Here is a 20,233-nt window from a genome sequence, read left to right on the forward strand (position 1 = left end):
AAAGACATCTAGAAAAGTTTTAATAAATTAGAATGTGCACAGTCAGGATTAAATCACCATTTTGATAAAGCAAAACAGCTTAGCAAACATGTCTACCCCTATGTCTATATGTGATTACAAACTATACACAAGAAGGTTTTTACAGTAACACACTTTAATAAGATTATTTACATCAGTCATGGGTATAGCTAAACAGTATTTAAAAAAGTCTATACATTCCCTTTAAGAATGTATTGCACCTTGCTTTACATATATTACTTACCTACAGCCCTTAGTTCCAGAAAGGTTGACATCAGTAAAGTACCAAGTAAAAATCAAACTAGATTTGAAGGTCAGAACTTGAAAAGATAGGAACTATGGGCCAAATCCTCAGCCAGGCGGCGTAACTTAACTTTCAGCAGTTAAGTTACACTGACTTAAAGTTTTTACCTAAGTGCCTGATCCTCAAAGCACTTACGTAAAAATTTCAAGCCGTGTAAGTTAAGTGCCGCCGTCGTAAGGCGTTCCTCCTCTCCGGGGGGCGTTTACAATTTAAATGAGGCGCGCTCCCGCGCCGGCCGTACTGCGCATGCGTGTGACGTCATTTTCCCGACGTGCATCGCGCGAACGTAATTGACGCCGGGCGGCTTTGTGGATTGCGACGGGACACTAAAGTTGCGACGGGTGAAAAAAAGACGCGCCGGGAAAACAAATAATTATAAAAAAAAAATGACAGCGTCGCTCGGCATGCATTCCTGAGGGAGAACTCCATGCCAATTTTCAATGAAAAAAACGGCATGGGTTCCCCCCCCAGGAGCATACCAGGCCCTTAGGTCTGGTATGGGTTGTAAGGAGACCCCCCTCCGCCGAAAAATTGACGTAGGGGGTCCCCCTACAATCCATACCAGACCCGTATCCAAAGCACGCTACCCGGCCAGCCAGGAAGGGAGTGGGGACGAGCGAGCGCCCCCCCCCTCCTGAGCCGTGCCAGGCCGCATGCCCTCAACATGGGGGGGTTGGGTGCTCTGGGGCAGGGGGGCGCACTGCGGGCCCCCCCACCCCAGAGCACCCTGTCCCCATGTTGATGAGGACAGGACCTCTTCCCGACAACCCTTGCCATTGGTTGTCGGGGTCTGCGGGCGGAGGCTTATCGGAATCTGGGAGTCCCTTTAATAAGGGGGCCCCCAGATACCGGCCCCCCACCCTAAGTGAATGGATATGGGGTACATCGTACCCCTATCCATTCACCTGTAGGCAAAAAGTAAAAGTTAATAAACACACAACACAAGGCTTTTTAAAATAATTTATTATTCTGCTCCGGATGCCCCCCCTGTCTTCATTATTAGCTCAATTACCAGGGGGGGCTTCTTCTTCCACTCTCCGGGGGTCTTCTCCGCTCTCCGGGGGTCTTCTCCGCTCTCCGGGGGGGGGTTTCTGCTTCCGCTCTCCGGGGGGGGGGCTTCTCCGGACTCCGGGGGCTTCTTCCATCTTCTCCCCTCTTCCGCTCTTGACTCGGCGAACCCCGGTTCTTCTGCAGCTCTCCGGTGCCTTCTTCTTCAGCGCTGGCTGCCTGCTATGTTTGTGTGTTAGCTCGATTTCTAACAGGCAGCCGGCGCGGTCTTCTGTGGCGTCATCTTCTCTTCTGGTCTTCTGTTCTTCCGATGTTGCCTCGTCGCCTGTTGTCGCTGTAATGATGGAAGCGCGCCTTGCATCACATTTATATAGGCATCACCGTCCATCATGCTCCGGCAGGTACCCACGTGGTGGGTGCCTACCCACGTGCACCCACCACGTGGGTACCTACCGGAGCATGATGGGACGGTGATGCCTATATAAATGGGATGCAAGGCGCGCTTCCATCATTACAGCGACAACAGGCGACGAGGCAACATCGGAAGAACAGAAGACCAGAAGACCCTGACGCCACAGAAGACCGCGCCGGCTGCCTGTTTGAAATCGAGCTAACACACAAACATAGCAGGCAGCCAGCGCTGAAGAAGAAGGCACCGGAGAGCTGCAGAAGAACCGGGGTTCGCCGAGTCAAGAGCGGAAGAGGGGAGAAGATGGAAGAAGCGCCCCGGAGTCCGGAGAAGCCCCCCCCGGAGAGCGGAAGCAGAAACCCCCCCCGGAGAGCGGAGAAGACCCCCGGAGAGTGGAAGAAGAAGCCCCCCCTGGTAATTGAGCTAATAACGAAGACAGGGGGGGCCTCCGGAGCAGAATAATAAAATATTTTAAAAAGCCTTGTGTTGTGTGTTTATTAACTTTTACTTTTTGCCTACAGGTGAATGGATAGGGGTACGATGTACCCCATATCCATTCACTTAGGGTGGGGGGCCGGTATCTGGGGGCCCCCTTATTAAAGGGGACTCCCAGATTCCGATAAGCCTCCGCCCGCAGACCCCGACAACCAATGGCAAGGGTTGTCGGGAAGAGGTCCTGTCCTCATCAACATGGGGACAGGGTGCTCTGGGGTGGGGGGGCCCGCAGTGCGCCCCCCTGCCCCAGAGCACCCAACCCCCCCATGTTGAGGGCATGCGGCCTGGCACGGCTCAGGAGGGGGGGGGGGGGCTCGCTCGTCCCCACTCCCTTCCTGGCTGGCCGGGTAGCGTGCTTTGGATACGGGTCTGGTATGGATTGTAGGGGGACCCCCTACGTCAATTTTTCGGCGGAGGGGGGTCTCCTTACAACCCATAACAGACCTAAGGGCCTGGTATGCTCCTGGGGGGGAACCCATGCCGGTTTGGAATTTACAAATTGCCGTGGAGTTCTCCCTCGGGAATGCATACCAAATGCCGTCGCTTGAATGGGCCTTTACAAGGTGTGACTAACTTTACACTTTGTAAAAGCAGCCCTAGTTTTACACCAGGCAAACTAACACTTACGGCGAAAAAACTAGGCACAAAAGCTTTGAGGATCGCCCTAAGTGCTAATTTGCATACTAACAGAGGCATTTCGACTCGAAATGCCCCCAGTGGCGGATGCGGTACTGCATCCTAAGATCCGGCAGTGTAAGTCCCTTACAGATGTCGGATCTTCTGCCTAACTTAGGAAAACTGCTTCTGAGGATCAGTTCCAAAGTTAGAACCAGAGATACGACGGCTTACGCCGGAGTATCTCTTCTGTGGATTTGGCCCTATGTCTTCATCATGCTGCATTAAAAGAAATTGCATTACTTATACCTTGAAATAAATAGTGTGTCTCTTTCCTGCCTATTTGTTCTCTCATCTGTCATCTTTTTTGTCTGCCTTTTTTTCCCAAGGACGCACTTTTCTCAATCCGTGCAATTCGAAGGATCATAAAAAGGGAGCAGTTCTTCTCAATGGAGAAAAATATTTGATGTGAATTAAAATGACAAGTAGAAGGCCAAAATGTAATCAATGTAGTATGAACTTTTTAAAGGCTACACGATGGCTACCAGAGCATTATAATTACCTTGGCTGTATAGATTTTCTTCTGCAGTCACTTATCTAAGGCAGACATTTAACACCTGCTATCCATTGCCTTTTTTTTCTAAACATACAATGGTCTTTACAAATGTTTAAAGGGACTGTATAATATATATATTGTGGCAGAGCGAGGCTCTGTCCCAATGAAAATTATATTGAAGTGGACACAGAGGCTGCATATCGGCTGAATGCAGAGCTGCAGAGCTTAAATCTAAAAACGGAGAAAACTGCTCTGGCAGTTTTCTCTGATTTTTCAATCTCTACAAGGGGCTCTGTGGCTTGGAGATTCCTCAGAGATATGGGTGGGACGGGATCTCCAACCCTGTGTCCAGATCTTATAGATAGCCTGCAGGGTGTATGCCCAGGTGCACACAGCTCATATAATGAAGGGCTGGTGAGAGTTAGAGGTGGGAAGGAAGGTGGAGTGTGTGCAGCTGGCTGCTGGTTCAATACAGACCTGTGTGTGGGGAGCTGTCTGTCTGTCTGCCCACCCTGTGGGAGACTACATCCCTGGTGAGGGGGGGACTTTGTGCCTGACGTACTGGGATGCTGGTAGACCTGAGGTGGCTAGCGAGTCTAAAGGGGGCTGAAGGAAGTCCGGAAGTCTAGGAGACAGTAGGCTGGAGAATCCTGTTGAGGCCAGGAGTGGGCCAGGTTTAGCAGGTACTGCAAGACTAAGTAAGCCTAGGAGCCAGGAGGCCTGGCATTTTGGTTATATGAACATTACTGGAGAAGAACCCCTGCGTGGGAATCCTGTGTGTGAACTGTTATTTTGTTTCCTTTCAATAAAAATGGGCTGCCATGTCCTCAAACCTAACATCTGACTGCTGTGGACTCGCTAAAAAACGCATTTACCACTTGAGTTAACAACCCCCAATGTTTACAATATGTATAGTTATATATAGTTATACATGCACAAGAGATCTTAAGTTAAAAGAGAAGTGTGAGAATGGTAAAAAATAAACATACATACTTACTTACCTGCTGCGTCATTGATCTGATGTTGCAGCGGTCCACCGCCATCTCTAAACCCAATCATGTGACCAGTGATCACTCAGTTCTAGATTCTGCTCTGAGCACAGATTGGTGACTGTCAGTCACCACTCTCTGCTCTGCCCCTCCAGTACTCAGTAGAGCATCAGGCAGGAGAGGGGTGGAACAGTGACACACTGAGAGACTGAGCCAGCTGCCTGTAAATCATCTGGGTAGATCCTGACATTATTGCTGGTATCCCTCCAGAGTCTGGAGTGGCTCTGTGATGTTAGCTGACAGTGGGCTTTAGGGCACAAGTGCACTCCTGTGACCCACAAGAGTAGTATGGGCAAAATACGTTTGACCATACAGTACTTCACTTTTAATATCCTTATATTTGTATGTAATCCTTTACAAATCCTTGCATCTAGTTTTTGTTTAAAATTGTATTTACGTGGGTGCAACATTATTTGCTCAGAAAATGGGCAGGCTTTGTTTCTTGTTTTCCAGAGCAGCAACATATTTGTGTTTTACAGCTCCTTTTTACATTGTCAATCTAGAAGAACCTTCTCACACTGGGGAGCTTTTCAGGCATTTTTGCATTAAAAATAGTGCCTGTAAAGTGCCTGGAAAAGCGCCTTTAAGCCACCCCAGTGTGAAAGCCAGAGTGCTTTCCCACTGGGGCGGTGCGCTTGCAGGACAGAAAAAAAAGTCCTGCAATCTTGGTTAAAGGAAACTGTCAGTGTAGTCTTGCGACTTCACAGCTGGATTTCCTACTACGCATGCACAAATCCCACTGTGCTTTGTGAATGGCCAGGCTGCAAGGGGAAGGAGGAGGGGGCCGAACTTATGGCTCACTTTGTCGCTGCGGAGTGAGCCGGAAGTGGGAGCGAGTACCTTTCAAAAGTGAACAGTCCATTTGGCTTTATTAAATTAACCCCTATATCCCAGCAGTAGTGATGGGCGAATGCGCTTGGGTTTGATTTGTGGGATGTTCTGTGAAATCATAATCTCACAGAAGTCAATGGAAGAATCTTGAAAATAAATTCTGCCCATTTTCAAGGCTAATAGGCAAGACATTGTTAAACTATGGACATGGGGAGCTGAACACTGTGGGGTGGGGGGTTAAGCGCAATGTTCCACGCAGATCAGGTCTTTTAAGAAGGATTAAATTAAAACATCAAAAATGCACAATTCCTTTAAATAACATGCTTGGGGATGCCTTAAACCTGTCTATGCATTGGTGCGCCTGTAGGATGTACTAAAGCAAAAATAAAGTAAATAATGCAAAAATAATAATATTTGTGCTCACTAAAAATAGACTGTAAATGGTCTGTAAGAATGGATAGAAAACAAAATTCTTTGAATATGATTGCGTTGACATCAATAATCAGCTGAAACAACACAGAAATAATAATATATAAAATAGAATGTGTACTGAATCATGCCACTTGACATGCAAATAAATATCTGTATCTACAAACTGCTGATAGAATGACAAAAATATTTCTACAGGGAGTGCAGAATTATTAGGCAAATGAGTATTTTGACCACATCATCCTCTTTATGCATGTTGTCTTACTCCAAGCTGTATAGGCTCGAAAGCCTACTACCAATTAAGCATATTAGGTGATGTACATCTCTGTAATGAGAAGGGGTGTGGTCTAATGACATCAACACCCTATATCAGGTGTGCATAATTATTAGGCAACTTCCTTTCCTTTGGCAAAATGGGTCAAAAGAAGGACTTGACAGGCTCAGAAAAGTCAAAAATAGTGAGATATCTTGCAGAGGGATGCAGCACTCTTACAATTGCAAAGCTTCTGAAGCGTGATCATCGAACAATCAAGCGTTTCATTCAAAATAGTCAACAGGGTCGCAAGAAGCGTGTGGAAAAACCAAGGCGCAAAATAACTGCCCATGAACTGAGAAAAGTCAAGCGTGCAGCTGCCAAGATGCCACTTGCTACCAGTTTGGCCATATTTCAGAGCTGCAACATCACTGGAGTGCCCAAAAGCACAAGGTGTGCAATATTTAGAGACATGGCCAAGGTAAGAAAGGCTGAAAGACGACCACCACTGAACAAGACACACAAGCTGAAACGTCAAGACTGGGCCAAGAAATATCTCAAGACTGATTTTTCTAAGGTTTTATGGACTGATGAAATGGGAGTGAGTCTTGATGGGCCAGATGGATGGGCCCGTGGCTGGATTGGTAAAGGGCAGAGAGCTCCAGTCCGACTCAGACGCCAGCAAGGTGGAGGTGGAGTACTGGTTTGGGCTGGTATCATCAAAGATGAGCTTGTGGGGCCTTTTTGGGTTGAGGATGGAGTCAAGCTCAACTCCCAGTCCTACTGCCAGTTTCTGGAAGACACCTTCTTCAAGCAGTGGTACAGGAAGAAGTCTGCATCCTTCAAGAAAAACATGATTTTCATGCAGGACAATGCTCCATCACACGCGTCCAAGTACTCCACAGCGTGGCTGGCAAGAAAGGGTATAAAAGAAGAAAAACTAATGACATGGCCTCCTTGTTCACCTGATCTGAACCCCATTGAGAACCTGTGGTCCATCATCAAATGTAAGATTTACAAGGAGGGAAAACAGTACACCTCTCTGAACAGTGTCTGGGAGGCTGTGGTTGCTGCTGCACGCAATGTTGATGGTGAACAGATCAAAACACTGACAGAATCCACGGATGGCAGGCTTTTGAGTGTCCTTGCAAAGAAAGGTGGCTATAGTGGTCACTGATTTGTTTTTGTTTTGTTTTTGAATGTCAGAAATGTATATTTGAGAATGTTCAGATGTTATATTGGTTTCACTGGTAAAAATAAATAATTGAAATGGGTATATATTTTTTTTTTGTTAAGTTGCCTAATAATTATGCACAGTAATAGTCACCTGCACACACAGATATCCCCCTAAAATAGCTAAAACTAAAAACAAACTAAAAACTACTTCCAAAAATATTCAGCTTTGATATTAATGAGTATTTGGGGTTCAGTGAGAACATGGTTGTTGTTCAATAATAAAATGAATCCTCAAAAATACAACTTGCCTAATAATTCTGCACTCCCTGTAATGGTTAAATTTCATTCATTTTGGGTCTTCCATACCACCTTGATTTGCCTACCACCCACTCCATTTCATACCTACCCTTTCCCAAGCAAATAAATATGATGGGCCAGATTCCGAGAGACTTACGCTGACGTATCAGTAGATACGCCGTCGTAAGTCCGAATGTGCGCTGTAGTATCTATGCGCTCATTCTTAAAATGAGATACGCCTGAATTTTGCCAAGATACGACCGACGTAAGTCTCCTTGGGTGCATATTTACACTGGCTGCAAGGGGCGCTTCCGTTGATTTACGTGTCGAATATGTAAATGAGCTAGATACGCCGATTCACGAACGTACTTGCGCCCGTCGCTGTAATCTACGTCGTTTACGTAAGGCATTTTTCCGGCGTAAAGTTAAACCACCAAAAAGCTGGTCTAAGTCATTTAGGGTATGGACGTCGAAAGTGCCGTCGGATTTTATGTCGTTTACGTAAGTCGTACGTGAATGGGGCTGGGCGTAAGTGAGATTTCACGTCGTACATCTTGAGACGTCGTATCGTAGGGAGTATTTGCGACGTGATTCTGAGCATGCGCACGCATTCGCCGTTCGTTCGGCCATGCATTCACATGGGGTCACGATTAATTTCAATGCAACACGCCCACTACCAGCCTACTTTGAATTACGCGGACTTACGCCGGCCCATTTACGCTACGCCGCCGTAACTTAGGGAGAAGTGCTTTGTGAATACTGTACTTCTCTATGTTACGTTGGCGTAGCGCATATGAGATTGGGTTTTGAGGAGGAAGTAGTGTTGACCTTCAGTGTTGACCTTCAGTCTAACAGACATTATAGCAATGACCATGGTTAAGATGACCACTAAGAATTCCAGTTAAGATATTTGTGTACAGTGACCTGAGCTGACTAGGTCTAACACCAGGTGGTTGTCAACCCCAATTTCTTTTGTCATAAAATTGAATTAAATCTTTGTTAATATATCAGTTTGTAATCAAATATTTCCAATAAGCAGATGCCACACTACCAATGAGTGCAATCTACCCACTCTTGCTTTTTTAATCTTTTGTATGATCTGACTGACAGTGCTGATGTGATTGTAGTCGGTGCCCCCCAAATGGGGTAATGGAACTTGACAGAATGGTGAATGTAGATTTGGAATCTTTTAAAATCATATGCCTAAATTACTGCAATCAATTTCAGATCTATTCAGATTTGGGTTTAAAATCTAATTACCATAGCTAAACAATTTTATATTTGTTCATATTGTTAAACTGTGATTTTCTTTTTTTTTCTGTAGGTGAACAATTGTTTGAGAATAAGATTTTTACCCTTTCCATGGATACCGCCACATCTGGAATTGTAAGGATTCATTACATTTTTTTATTGCCACCATTTTTTTTTCATATGTAGAGCTCCTGTCCTATGCAGTTATATCTAAATTTAAAATATGCTTTTGCTTGGTTGTAACCAGCCTGACATGATATTTACTTTTCTGAATTATGTAAATGTTTCCTAAGTCTTGTAGGTTGATGAGTACATGATGAGTCACTTGATGCAGGAGGGTGTACAAGAATTTCTAATATCAAATGTTGAGCATGGCAAGAACATAGAAGGAAAGGACAAAACTTTGCTGAATGGTACTTAGAAAAGATTCAGAGGAAGAACTTATTGGCTGCATTTACATGTAATGACAGGATCCCCCTTTCATGCCCAATGTGCCTCAGATTCTCCAGTCCCAAAAAGTAGGAGCAGTAGTGGTGAATGTGATGGATGCCTCAGCAATGCTTTAAAATAAGTGGAGTCTAGGGCCAATGCAGAAACATTTAGAAGTGAGGACCACATGGAATATGACCACTGACCAGAGCTTGCACAGTAAGTGCTGGAGCTGCAGGCTTACTGTGGCCCGGATTCACGTAGAGCCGCGTAAAATGGTGCGGGCGTAACATATCTGATTTACGTTACGCCTCCGCAACTTACACAGGCAAGTGCTGTATTCTCAAAGCACTTTCTCCGTAAGTTGCGGCGGCGTAGCGTAAATCGGCCGGCATAAGCCCGCCTAATTTAAATTTGGAACAGGGGGGCGTGTTTTATGTAAAACTACTGTGACCCGACGTGATTGACGTTTTTGCGGAACGGCGCATGCGCCGTCCATGGAATTTTCTAGTGTGCATTGCTCCAAAGTACGCCACAAGGACATCATTGGATTCGACGTGAACGTAAATGACGCCCAGCCCCATTCACGGACGACTTACGCAAACGACGTAACTTTTTTGAATTTCGACGCGGGAACAACGGCCATACTTAACATTGGCTGCGCCTCATATAGCAGGGGCAACTTTACGCCGGGAAAAGCCTAACGTAAACGTCGTAACTTTACTGCGTCGGCCGCGCGTACATTTGGGAATTTGCGTATCTAGCTAATTTGCATACTCAACGCGGAATTCGACGGAAGCGCCACCTAGCGGTCAAAAAAAATGCAGTTAAGATCCGACGGCGTAAGAGACTTACGCCTGTCGGATCTAATGGATATCTATGCGTAACTGATTCTAAGAATCAGACGCATAGATACAACGGGTCAGATTAGGACTTACATGGCGATGCGCCGTCTTAAGTCCTTTAAGAATCTGGGCCTATGTGTCCACTGTGCTGCCTGGGAGGGCCTTCAGTGCAGCAGGTGGTTTTGTTAAAGGGAGAGACAAATTATTATTATTTATTTTGTATTTTTTTATTTAAAGCGGAGGTTCACCCTTAGAGAGCACATTTTCCCCTTAGATTAATGCTCGTTTTGTCTAGGGGAATCGGCTAGTTGTTTTAAAATATGATCCATACTTACCGTTTACGAGATGCATCCTCTCCGTCGCTTCCGGGTATAGGCTGCGGGAATGGGCGTTCCTTCTTGATTGACAGTCTTCCGAGAGGCTTCCGACGGTCGCATCCAAGAAGCCCAACGCCGGTGCGCAGGCGCAGTATAGAGCCGCACCGACGTTCAGGTTCTTTCGGCTACGAGTGACACGATGGATGCGACCGTCGGAAGCCTCTCGGAAGACTGTCAATCAAGAAGGAACGCCCGCTCCCGAAGACCCATACCCGGAAGTGACGGAGAGGATGCATCTCGAAAACGGGTAAGTACTGCTCATATTTTAAAACAAATAGCCGATTCCCCTAGACCAAACGAGCAGGAATCTAAGGGGAAAAGAGGAAAAATTAAATAAATGGGTGAACTCCCGCTTTAAAGATAAGAAACACATACAAACATAAAGACAGCTTCGCATTACATATAGATTGTAATGAGCATATTAAGTATAATAACCATACAAGAGACACATTTGTATGTTTCCTGCCACTGTGCACTGGCTTACTTTCATAAAAATGATTTCAAACCCCTTGCAGCTGATGCCACTGTATATACATGTTTCTTTGTCATCCACTCTAAAAAAAAAAAAAAAAAAACTTCCATCATTACCAGCTCCTAATACCTTTGCTTGCCTATCACCATTACCATCTACTACCACTAATACCAGTTCCAGCCACCTCTGCGGACTTTCCACCATTATCAGCTCTGGACACCTATGCTCTGCTGGCTTGTCACAATTGTTTATTACAGGTATTTATATAGTGCCAATAATTTACCAGTGCTTTTACATACAGTATCTGACAAAAGTGAGTACACCCCTCACATTTTCGTAAATATTGTATTCTATCTTTTCATGTGACAACACTGAAGAAATTACACTTTGCTACAATGTAAAGGAGTGAGGCTTCTTATAGCCTAGGCCATCTTTGTGTAGAGCAACAATTCTTTTTTTCAGATCCTCAGAGAGTTCTTAGCCATTAGGTGCCATGTTGAACTTCCTGTGACCAGTATGAGAGATTAAGAGCGATAACACACACTGTAACATACCTGCTCCCCATTCACACTTGAGACCTTGTAACACTAATGAGTCACATGACACTGGGGAGGGAAAATGGTTAATTGGGCCCAATTTGGACTTTTTCACTTAGGGGTGTACTCACTTTTGTTGCCAGCGGTTTAGACATTAATGGCTGGGTGTTGAGTTATTTTGAGGGGACAGCACATTTACACTGTTATACACGCTGTACACTAATTACTTTACATTGTAGCTAAGTGTAATTTCTTTAGTGTTGTCACATGAAAAGATAGAATAAAATATTTACAGAAATGTGAGGGGTGTACTCACTTTTGTGAGATACTATATACTGTACATTCACATTTGTCCCTGACCTCAAGGAACTTACAATCAAAGGTACCTACATCACATGCATACATACACATACTAGATATACGCCAATTCACCTACCAGCATGTCTTTGAAGTGTATGAGGAAACCAGTTCACCAGGAGGAAACCACACAAGCACATGGAGAACTTAAAAAATCCATGCATGTCCTGTGTCCTTATTGGCATTTGAGCCAATGACCCTAGTGCTGTATTGCAGGAATACCACTCCTGGTCTATTCCAGTGTTTTGGCACTATGAAGGTGCCACACATAATATTTCTGTAGCTGCGCCTAAGCTGCAAATGTTTTAATGTTTGCTGCAGGATAAATCCTGCATTGCACCTCCAAATGTGTGGCCTGTTCCACTGCTCAGGCACAGTAAATGTAGCACTACCCCCCTAGGAGCCATTGGTGAATAGGGATCCCCACCCTGCACAGCCAGACTCACCAAATTTTCCCAGCACACTTTAGACAGGAAATAGTCCAGCAACTTTTGTTTTGCTCTTTAGGGGTAATAAACTTGGATAGGGATAGGGGTATTATGGGATGCCCACTTGACTTTTCAGCAAAAGAACTCTTCAGGGACACAAATTTATACAGTCTATATATGCACTCCTCTTCTTCCTTCTACACAAATCTTGCTTGCAGAACACTCAGGCCCAGCTGGAACACTGTTAGGGGGATCTGACAAGGCACTCAGCCAGATCCAGTGAAAACCCTTTACAGGTAGGGACCACGGGTCCCTTCGGTGTGCAGAAAAGTCCCAGTGTCCAGCTGCCCTACTGTGGCTACTGATCCCAGAACCACCTTATTAGCAGGGTTGCCAACTGCCAGTAAATTCACGGACGGTTTGCAAAATCTGTGATTTTTACATCTGTCCATGAGTGCCTGTTACGGACATGCAGTCTGTCAAACCGTTTTTAAATTTACTGACGGTTGGCAACCCTGCTCTTCAGGCACTTCCAGACCACCTGGCAGCAGTTGCCCCTTTCACTAGCCCTCACGGCTAATCTTCCACAGTCAACCCAGACTTACTCTACAACCATCTCAGACGGCCACTCCTCACTCCTCTCAGTCTTCCCCAACTGTCTCACTTACCAGCTACCTGACTGTCTTCTCCCTGGAGATCTCCCAGATGTGCTTGCTAGCTTCTGCTGTCCTCACACCTGCTCCTGTGCTACTGGACAGGACTCCTCATTGTGTTGTCAGAGGATCCCCCTTTTACCCCCCCAAGACTAGGGGGCTACCCTCAAAGGCCTCCTTCCTCTCCAGCTTCCACCCAAACTCCACTGCCCATTGCTAGCCTGACTCTGAGTATTTAAGAAGGTCCCACCCCCTGGTAGCCCATTTGGTCGGGGATTGATTGAGGCCCTCCTCAGTACACCAGGCAGCTCCTCCTAACCTTCCTCCCATTCTTCTGGAAATTTCTGTAAAGTTCCAGCAAGTAGAGGGAGGTATCAGAGATGCTGCCTGATGAGTGATTCCAGCCTCCCTGGATCACTCAATCCACCCAGTTTCAAAACACACAGGCTTGGCTGCCAGCCAAGCTAAACTATTTACCTACACTACAGAAAAACCTATGTACAATACCTAGCACTCTGCACTAGAAGGTGCTACATCAAGGTACCACACAGGTTTGCCCAACAGAGCCTCAGCTGCAAAATGTGTAATGTTTGCTGCAAGGTAATACCTGCTTTGCCTAAACAACAAGAAGAAAGAATGTTATAAGGACCTGCCACCATTACCACTGCAGCCTGCCACAATTACCAGCTGCTGCCACCTCTGCTGCCTTGTCACCATTACCAGCTAATGACCGTATTTCCAGCCCCTGAAACCTTTTCTAGCCTGCTGCCATAACTAGCTTCTGACTCATCTGATGGCCTGAACCATTACCAGCAGTTTCCAGCAGTCAGACACTGAGGTGTGACACACAGTTTTTCCTCCACTGGGCCTTAGTTGAAATATTTGTAGTGTTTACTGCAGGGTAAATCCCGCTTTTCTTGAACAACAAGAAGAAAGAATGGCATGAAGGTCTGCAAGGCTTTGCCTAATCAGGGCACAGTCAGAGCCATGATTCGACAAAGTCATGATGACTTTTCCCAATCGTGGCTAAGTGCTCATAGTCCCACCCCACACTATAAAAGGCTCCTTCCTACAGGAACCTTTTGCAGTGTGTTGTTGGAGTGGAAGATAGATAGAGCAAAGTTCTGTTTGCTACTAGCGAGTTTGTGTGTTATTGTGACTTTAGTGTGTAGAGTATCAGTGCAGTGTTAGTTTAGTCTGAGTATAATGTGAGTATATTGTGAGTATAGTGTAGTGTCAGCGTAGTGTGTCAGTACAGTGCTAGTGTAGTGTAGACGAGGGTATAGTGTAGTGTGTGAGTGTAGTGTGAGTATAATGTGTCAGTAAAGTGTGAATATAGTGTAGTGTGAGTGTACAGTGGGTGTAGTTTTAATGTTGTGCAGTATTTATCACAGCATTACATAACATTTAGTGCTGTATACAGTGATGTAGTGTTGTATACTCTCTTTTTGGTTGCTGTTTTTTTTGTCCCGTGCCTGCCCTGGTTTTTTAAATTGTCAGACACAAGTTTTTCTGACTGCAACGCTGTTGATCCCCCTATTTTATTCTCCTCATTTTTTTTTTACATTTTTGTCAGTCCTCAATTTCAAGTGCACCAAACACCACTTTTCATTGAATAAAGTGAATCCAATTACACATTTCCCAGTATCTATTAAATTTGAGTAATAAGCCCTCCTATCATGTCTAGGAGGCCAACAATGAGAGTCAGACCTTCCCATGCCACTATGAGGGAGCCAGCAGCGTCTATGTCCTCAGGCAAAGGTGAACATGGTCCTTCCTCATGCAGGGCACGGTTTTCTTTATTTAGTGTTGTTGCCCGTGCTATCCTGCCACAGCAAGCAAGGGGGTGGTGGCCTGGCTTACTAAACCATCCTCACTCTCCTCATCTTCTATCACCCAAGCTGAGACTATTGCTCACTCCACCGCAGCTGCAGAGTGGCTTATTCTGCCTCCTTGTCCACAGCTACTCCTGCCATAGCCCCAGCATCATGCATGGAGGAGTCAACTGAATTTATTTGAACACAGTGCAGCCACTTGCTTCATGGTGATGCACAGGCATTACTTGATTCTGATGTTGGTTCTGAGGTTGAGGGAGGGAGTAACATGAGCCTACAGATAGAGGAGTACACAGATCCACAACAAATTAGCAGTCACAGTGCATTGCTAAGTTGGCTCCAGTGATGCTCAGGGTGAAGGGGATAATGATGATGAGGTCACTAACGTGACATGGGTGCCTGATAGGGCAGAGGAGGAAAGTGAGGGGTAGGTACAACCCCACTGAGGCAGGATGTCCTCCAGAGGCAGCCATCATGGAACAGTAGAGAGCAGCCACCCTGATCCATCAGATTGTGGAGCTGTTACCGCCCAGCCCACTTCCCACAACTTGGCTATGTGGGCCTTTTTTTAGAACATGTAGAGCTGATTGCACTGTTGCAATTTTCAATCCCTGCCACAAGTAGATCAAGTGTGGCAAAATACCAGCCATTTGGGTCCCACATACTTGAAAAGGCATTTACCCTCCCACCACTCAGCCCACCATTATCAAGAGCACCTGAAAGCCACACAAAAGTGACACAATTCTTCTCCTCCTCACTCCTCACCTTTCAAGTCTACCCCCGCTGTATCTCATGACCTCTCAGCAGCCTCCATTGACATGGATGGTATAGCAAAGGATGTCACAGGTCCTTGCAACACATCTGCCAGCAGCACACCACTAGCTGTAGAGAATAGCGGGCAGATTTATCTGCCCCAGTAGCTGCACTGAAGAAAAACAATACACTCCCTGCCATCCACATGCCCAGTGTCAAAATTCCAGCTTGTCCAATTTGCTGGCTTTACAACTGCTGCCTTTCCATTTGATGGATCCTGCCCTCTTCTGTGAATTTGCAGAATGTGCTGTACCACCATGGCAGGTTCCTAGGTTAAATCACATGGAAGGCAAAGTTTTGGCATTGTTGGGCAAGGCAATCAGCAGCAAGGTGCACCTTTCTGCTGACACATGGTCCAGCAGCATGGTCAGGGACAATATATTTTGCTTACAGCACCCAGGCTAACTCTGCTTGCAACTAGGAAGGATGCAGGACAGGTCTCAGTGCTGAAGCTTGTTTTGCCACCATGTTTCCTACAGCTAGTGGTGATGATGCAATATTTGTCAGCTCCACCTTCCCCCCTTCTCCTCATTGCCTCCTCAGCTGAATTGTCCTATGAACCACCAGTACCCCCTAAGCGTTCAAGTAGTTATTCAATGAGTCAGGCTAAAGGATGCCATGCAGTGCTTCAGCTTGTCTGTCTAGAGAACAGGAGCCACACCAGAGCAGAGATTATTTTAGCTCTGCAGGGGAGAAAAACAGTTGCTAGACTGTTTTCTGTCTAAAGTCTGCTGGCACATGTAGCAGTTGGCCGTCAACAATACCTGTGTAATTATGGCACACGGACAGGCTCAGGGGAGCTTGGCTTTTTTCCCCCCACGCCAATGGCTGCTTATAAAAGATGCATGCACTGTACTGTCACCATTTGATGATGCAGCATGGATGGCGAGCCATGACAATGCATGCATCAGTGACACAATCCCTCATGTTTTCCTGTTGGAGCATACTCTGCATTGCATTATGGACAGGACACTTGTGGCAGAGCAGCGGGAGGAAGAGGAGGACTTCCTTTCATCTCAAGGCAGACACCATTCTTGCGACACCACAGAAAACGCAAAAGGAGAGGAAGAGGTATACACCATATTAATTATGGTATAGTTTTGTGGAAAGATAGCACCACATTTGAAGGAAACCCATGTAGATATGGGACAAATATCTTTTAAACTACATGCAGATAATATTCCTGCACAAATAAAACTTAAGACCCCAGCTCTGCAAGGTCACGGTACTAACAGTTTAGACAATGTTCTGCATGCTAAGTTTCTATGTATAATGTGCGGGTGGTGACATGATTTATTTTGTGATCTAAAATTTCCTTCAACATATGTAATTTTTCCACAGTTATTGACATAGTGTCTTCTAAATCTTTTTTCAGGCTATGGATGATGAATATGAGATAAACAAATATGCTTATGGCACTGAGGATTATACTGAAGACACATTGAATGTTATCCACAATAATGACCAAAGCAAAGATAGTAGCCTAGCTGTCTGGATCGCTCCTACTCTACTCTACATGGTTGTCTGGTTTTTGGGTGTCATTGGAAACGGCCTGGTCATTGGTATAATTGCATTTAAGATGAAGAAATCTGTGAACACTATCTGGCTTTTTAATCTGGCCTTGGCTGACTTTATGTTCACATTTTTCCTACCCCTGACTGTGGTTTATACAGCTATGGATCACCACTGGATATTTGGAAGGGCCGTGTGTAAACTGAACTCTTTCATTTTGGCATTGAACATGTTCACCAGTGTCCTTCTGCTGACCATTATTAGTCTGGATCGTTGCATATCTGTTGTTCTTCCTGTTTGGTCACAAAACCATCGTTCCACTAGGCTTGCCAGCTTTATGTCTGCAGTCGCATGGTTTATTGGATTTTTTCTAAGCTCACCTTCTTTTGTTTTCCGTGATACTAAATTTGAAAATAACAAAGTAATCTGTTTCAACAATTATTCAATGTTTGGTAAAATAGATTTTCATGAAACACACACAGTGATGGTGGCAATACGATTTATTTTTGGGTATATAATCCCGCTCATCATAATAACATTGAGTTATGTTACAATTGTCTTCAAACTCAAGAAAAACAAGATAGCAAAATCCAAAAAACCCTTTAAGATCATATGTACAATTATTGTGGCGTTCTTCATTTGCTGGTCACCGTTCCACATTCTGCATGTATTCGAGCTATACCACCACGCTTTCTCACACTATTTATTCAAGATTGGCTTGCCTATTGCCACTGCTTTTGCTATTGCCAACAGTTGTGTAAATCCTATTGTGTATGTTATTATGGGCCAGGATTTCAAGAAGTTTAAGATGAGTATTCTATCAAGACTTGACAATGCAATAAGTGAGGATACAGTGCACACACGTCTCAGCCACAGGAGCTTCACACAGCGATCTTCCGTTACAGAAAAGGACTCAACTGCAATATAATATTTTCAAAACTCAATAAAAATAACATTTCAAAAAACAAAAACAAAATTAGTAATAGATGCTTAGAAACAGCTACTGACAAATGATACAAGGACATGAACAGTAACTCACTTACTGCATTAAGCACATATTTAAATCATAAAAAATGATTTGTTCTCTTTTTTTTACCACCAATATACCAAGAATATTTTATATGTTACTATGCTGTTATTTTTAAAAGAAATGCATATAAAATGTATTTGTTTTACAAGTTCACTTTAGTTTGAGCACTCTGATTCACTATTATGCCCCGTACACACCATCACTTTATGTGATGAAAAAAAACGACATTTTCTGTGAAGTAAAAAATGACGTTTTTGAAACTACAATTTTCAAAGACGAAGTTGCCTACACACCATCGTTTTTCTCACAATGTTCTTGCAAAGTGAGGTTACGTTCCACCACGTTTTACCATTGAAGCTTGCTTCATAAGTAGCTTCTGGGCATGCGTGGATGAAAAAACGTCTTAGAAAACGACGTTTTTTGCTACACACGGTCAATTTCTGTGAAGTAAAAAGTGCACTTTTGAAAAACGACACATAAAATTGAAGCATGCTTCAATTTTTTTGGGTCGTTTTTTACAAGACATAAAACGACGTTTTCCCCCACACACACAATTAAAGTGACGTTTTTAAAAACGTCATATTTTTTTCATCACATAAAGTGATGGTGTGTACGCGGCATTAGAATGACAGGGCAGAAATGCTGATTTTGTTTAAAGTGTACCTGTGTCTATACTATGCATGCTAAAGTATTTACATATTCTTAAAAAGCAGTTAAAACAAGCTTAAATTTGCATCTCTTGCCAAAGGCATCATGGATAAATATAAATTCAAATTTCACAACAGATGCCATCCTTTCAATATATATATATATATATATATATATATATATATATATATATATATATATATATATATATGTAAACATCAAGTATTTCAAGCTATGAGACCTAACTGAAATCCAACTTCAGAGTCCCTGCTATGATGTTTTAGGATGAATTACCTCACAGTACATTTACCTAGAGAGGTTGGTGATAGTCTTTACATTTCTTATACTGTTTGTAAAAATAATGCCTTTTAATGCACTTTAATACCCATAGTTTGGGCACAAGTGCACTTTAAATGTTAGGTGGAAAAGTGGGTACTAAAGAAATAATTTTCTGAATACTGGGACCCTACTGATATTGGTCCTCTAGCACTCACACAAACTACACTGTGCTTGGAAAAGTTTAAAAGATGGTATTAAATAACGTTATTTAACAGCTTCTATGGCACATGTGCCCTCCACTTGTTGCGAAACTACAAGTCCCGTGATGCATTGCAATGCTGACAGATACAGGCATGCCTCCCACAGGCAGAAGCATGATGGGACTTGTAGTTCGACAACATTTGAAGAATGTCCAGTTTGACACCCCTGCTCTATGGCTACACAGCATTTGCATGTGCCTAGCACCTGTTACATTCACTCTCATATTTTACAAAATATAAGCTTCAATACCATTATTTGGAGTTTATAACTCTTTCCACAACAACTGCAGAAAATACCCATTAGTATACCATAAATCCAGTGTGCTCCTAACTTCCTGTTTGGTCTGAAAACACAATGCATTGCAGAACTCTGCTAATTCACACCCCTCTATCTCCCACTGAAGTTACATAAGATAATGTTAGAAATGTATTAGTGTGTCATTCTGTGACCATTGGATGGAGACAATTGTATAGGAAAGGGTTGTGTCTAATGGTCTGCAAACTTCAAATGTTATTTATTCAGATGATTTTAGGAAAAGTAACTGACAGCAATACTGACACCTCACAAATGTGTTATGGCATTGGTTGCAAAGTATTACTAAAACATACAGTAGTATCTGGCAAATTGGCTCCAGCATTCAGAGGCATATTTTCTACATACAAAGCCATAATGTCAAAGCTGGTCTGGTCTTAGGCCCCGTACACACGACAGAGTTTCTCGGCAGAATTCACAGAGAAACTCGGTCAAAACCCGGATTCTGCCGAGAAACTCTGTCGCCTGTACAGTTTTGGCTCGATGGAGCCGCCGAGGAGCTCGACGAGAAAATAGAGAACATGTTCTCTATTTTCTCGTTGTTCTATGGGAGAAGGCGGCCCGCCGAGCTCCTCGGCGGCTTCATCCCAGAACTCGACGAGGAACTCGACGTGCTTGGCACGTCGAGTTCCTCGGCCGTGTGTACGGGGCCTTAGAGGCATGGCTTAGTGTTAAGTGACAACAGACAATTTTTGAGTCTTTTTTTTTCAGTGAACATTGCACTTAAATGTTTATGCATTTTGGTACAATGTTGA

General features: G+C 44.2%; 1 protein-coding gene across 2 annotated transcripts in view; it reads left to right on the top strand.

The window, feature by feature from the left end:
• CMKLR1 (chemerin chemokine-like receptor 1) overlaps positions 1-18,131 on the top strand; it is a 160,789-nt gene extending 142,658 nt beyond the window's left edge. For both annotated transcript variants that reach the window (XM_040346034.1, XM_040346025.1), the window contains exons 2-3: positions 8,765-8,826; positions 16,812-18,131. In XM_040346034.1, the coding sequence (XP_040201968.1) occupies positions 8,803-8,826; positions 16,812-17,876 (1,089 nt within the window). In that variant the 5' untranslated portion in view covers positions 8,765-8,802 and the 3' untranslated portion in view covers positions 17,877-18,131. The remainder of the gene's footprint in view (positions 1-8,764; positions 8,827-16,811) is intronic.
• Positions 18,132-20,233: the final 2,102 nt, after the last annotated feature.

Source organism: Rana temporaria, chromosome 1 (assembly GCF_905171775.1).
Source record: "Rana temporaria chromosome 1, aRanTem1.1, whole genome shotgun sequence".
Lineage (NCBI taxonomy): Eukaryota > Metazoa > Chordata > Amphibia > Anura > Ranidae > Rana > Rana temporaria.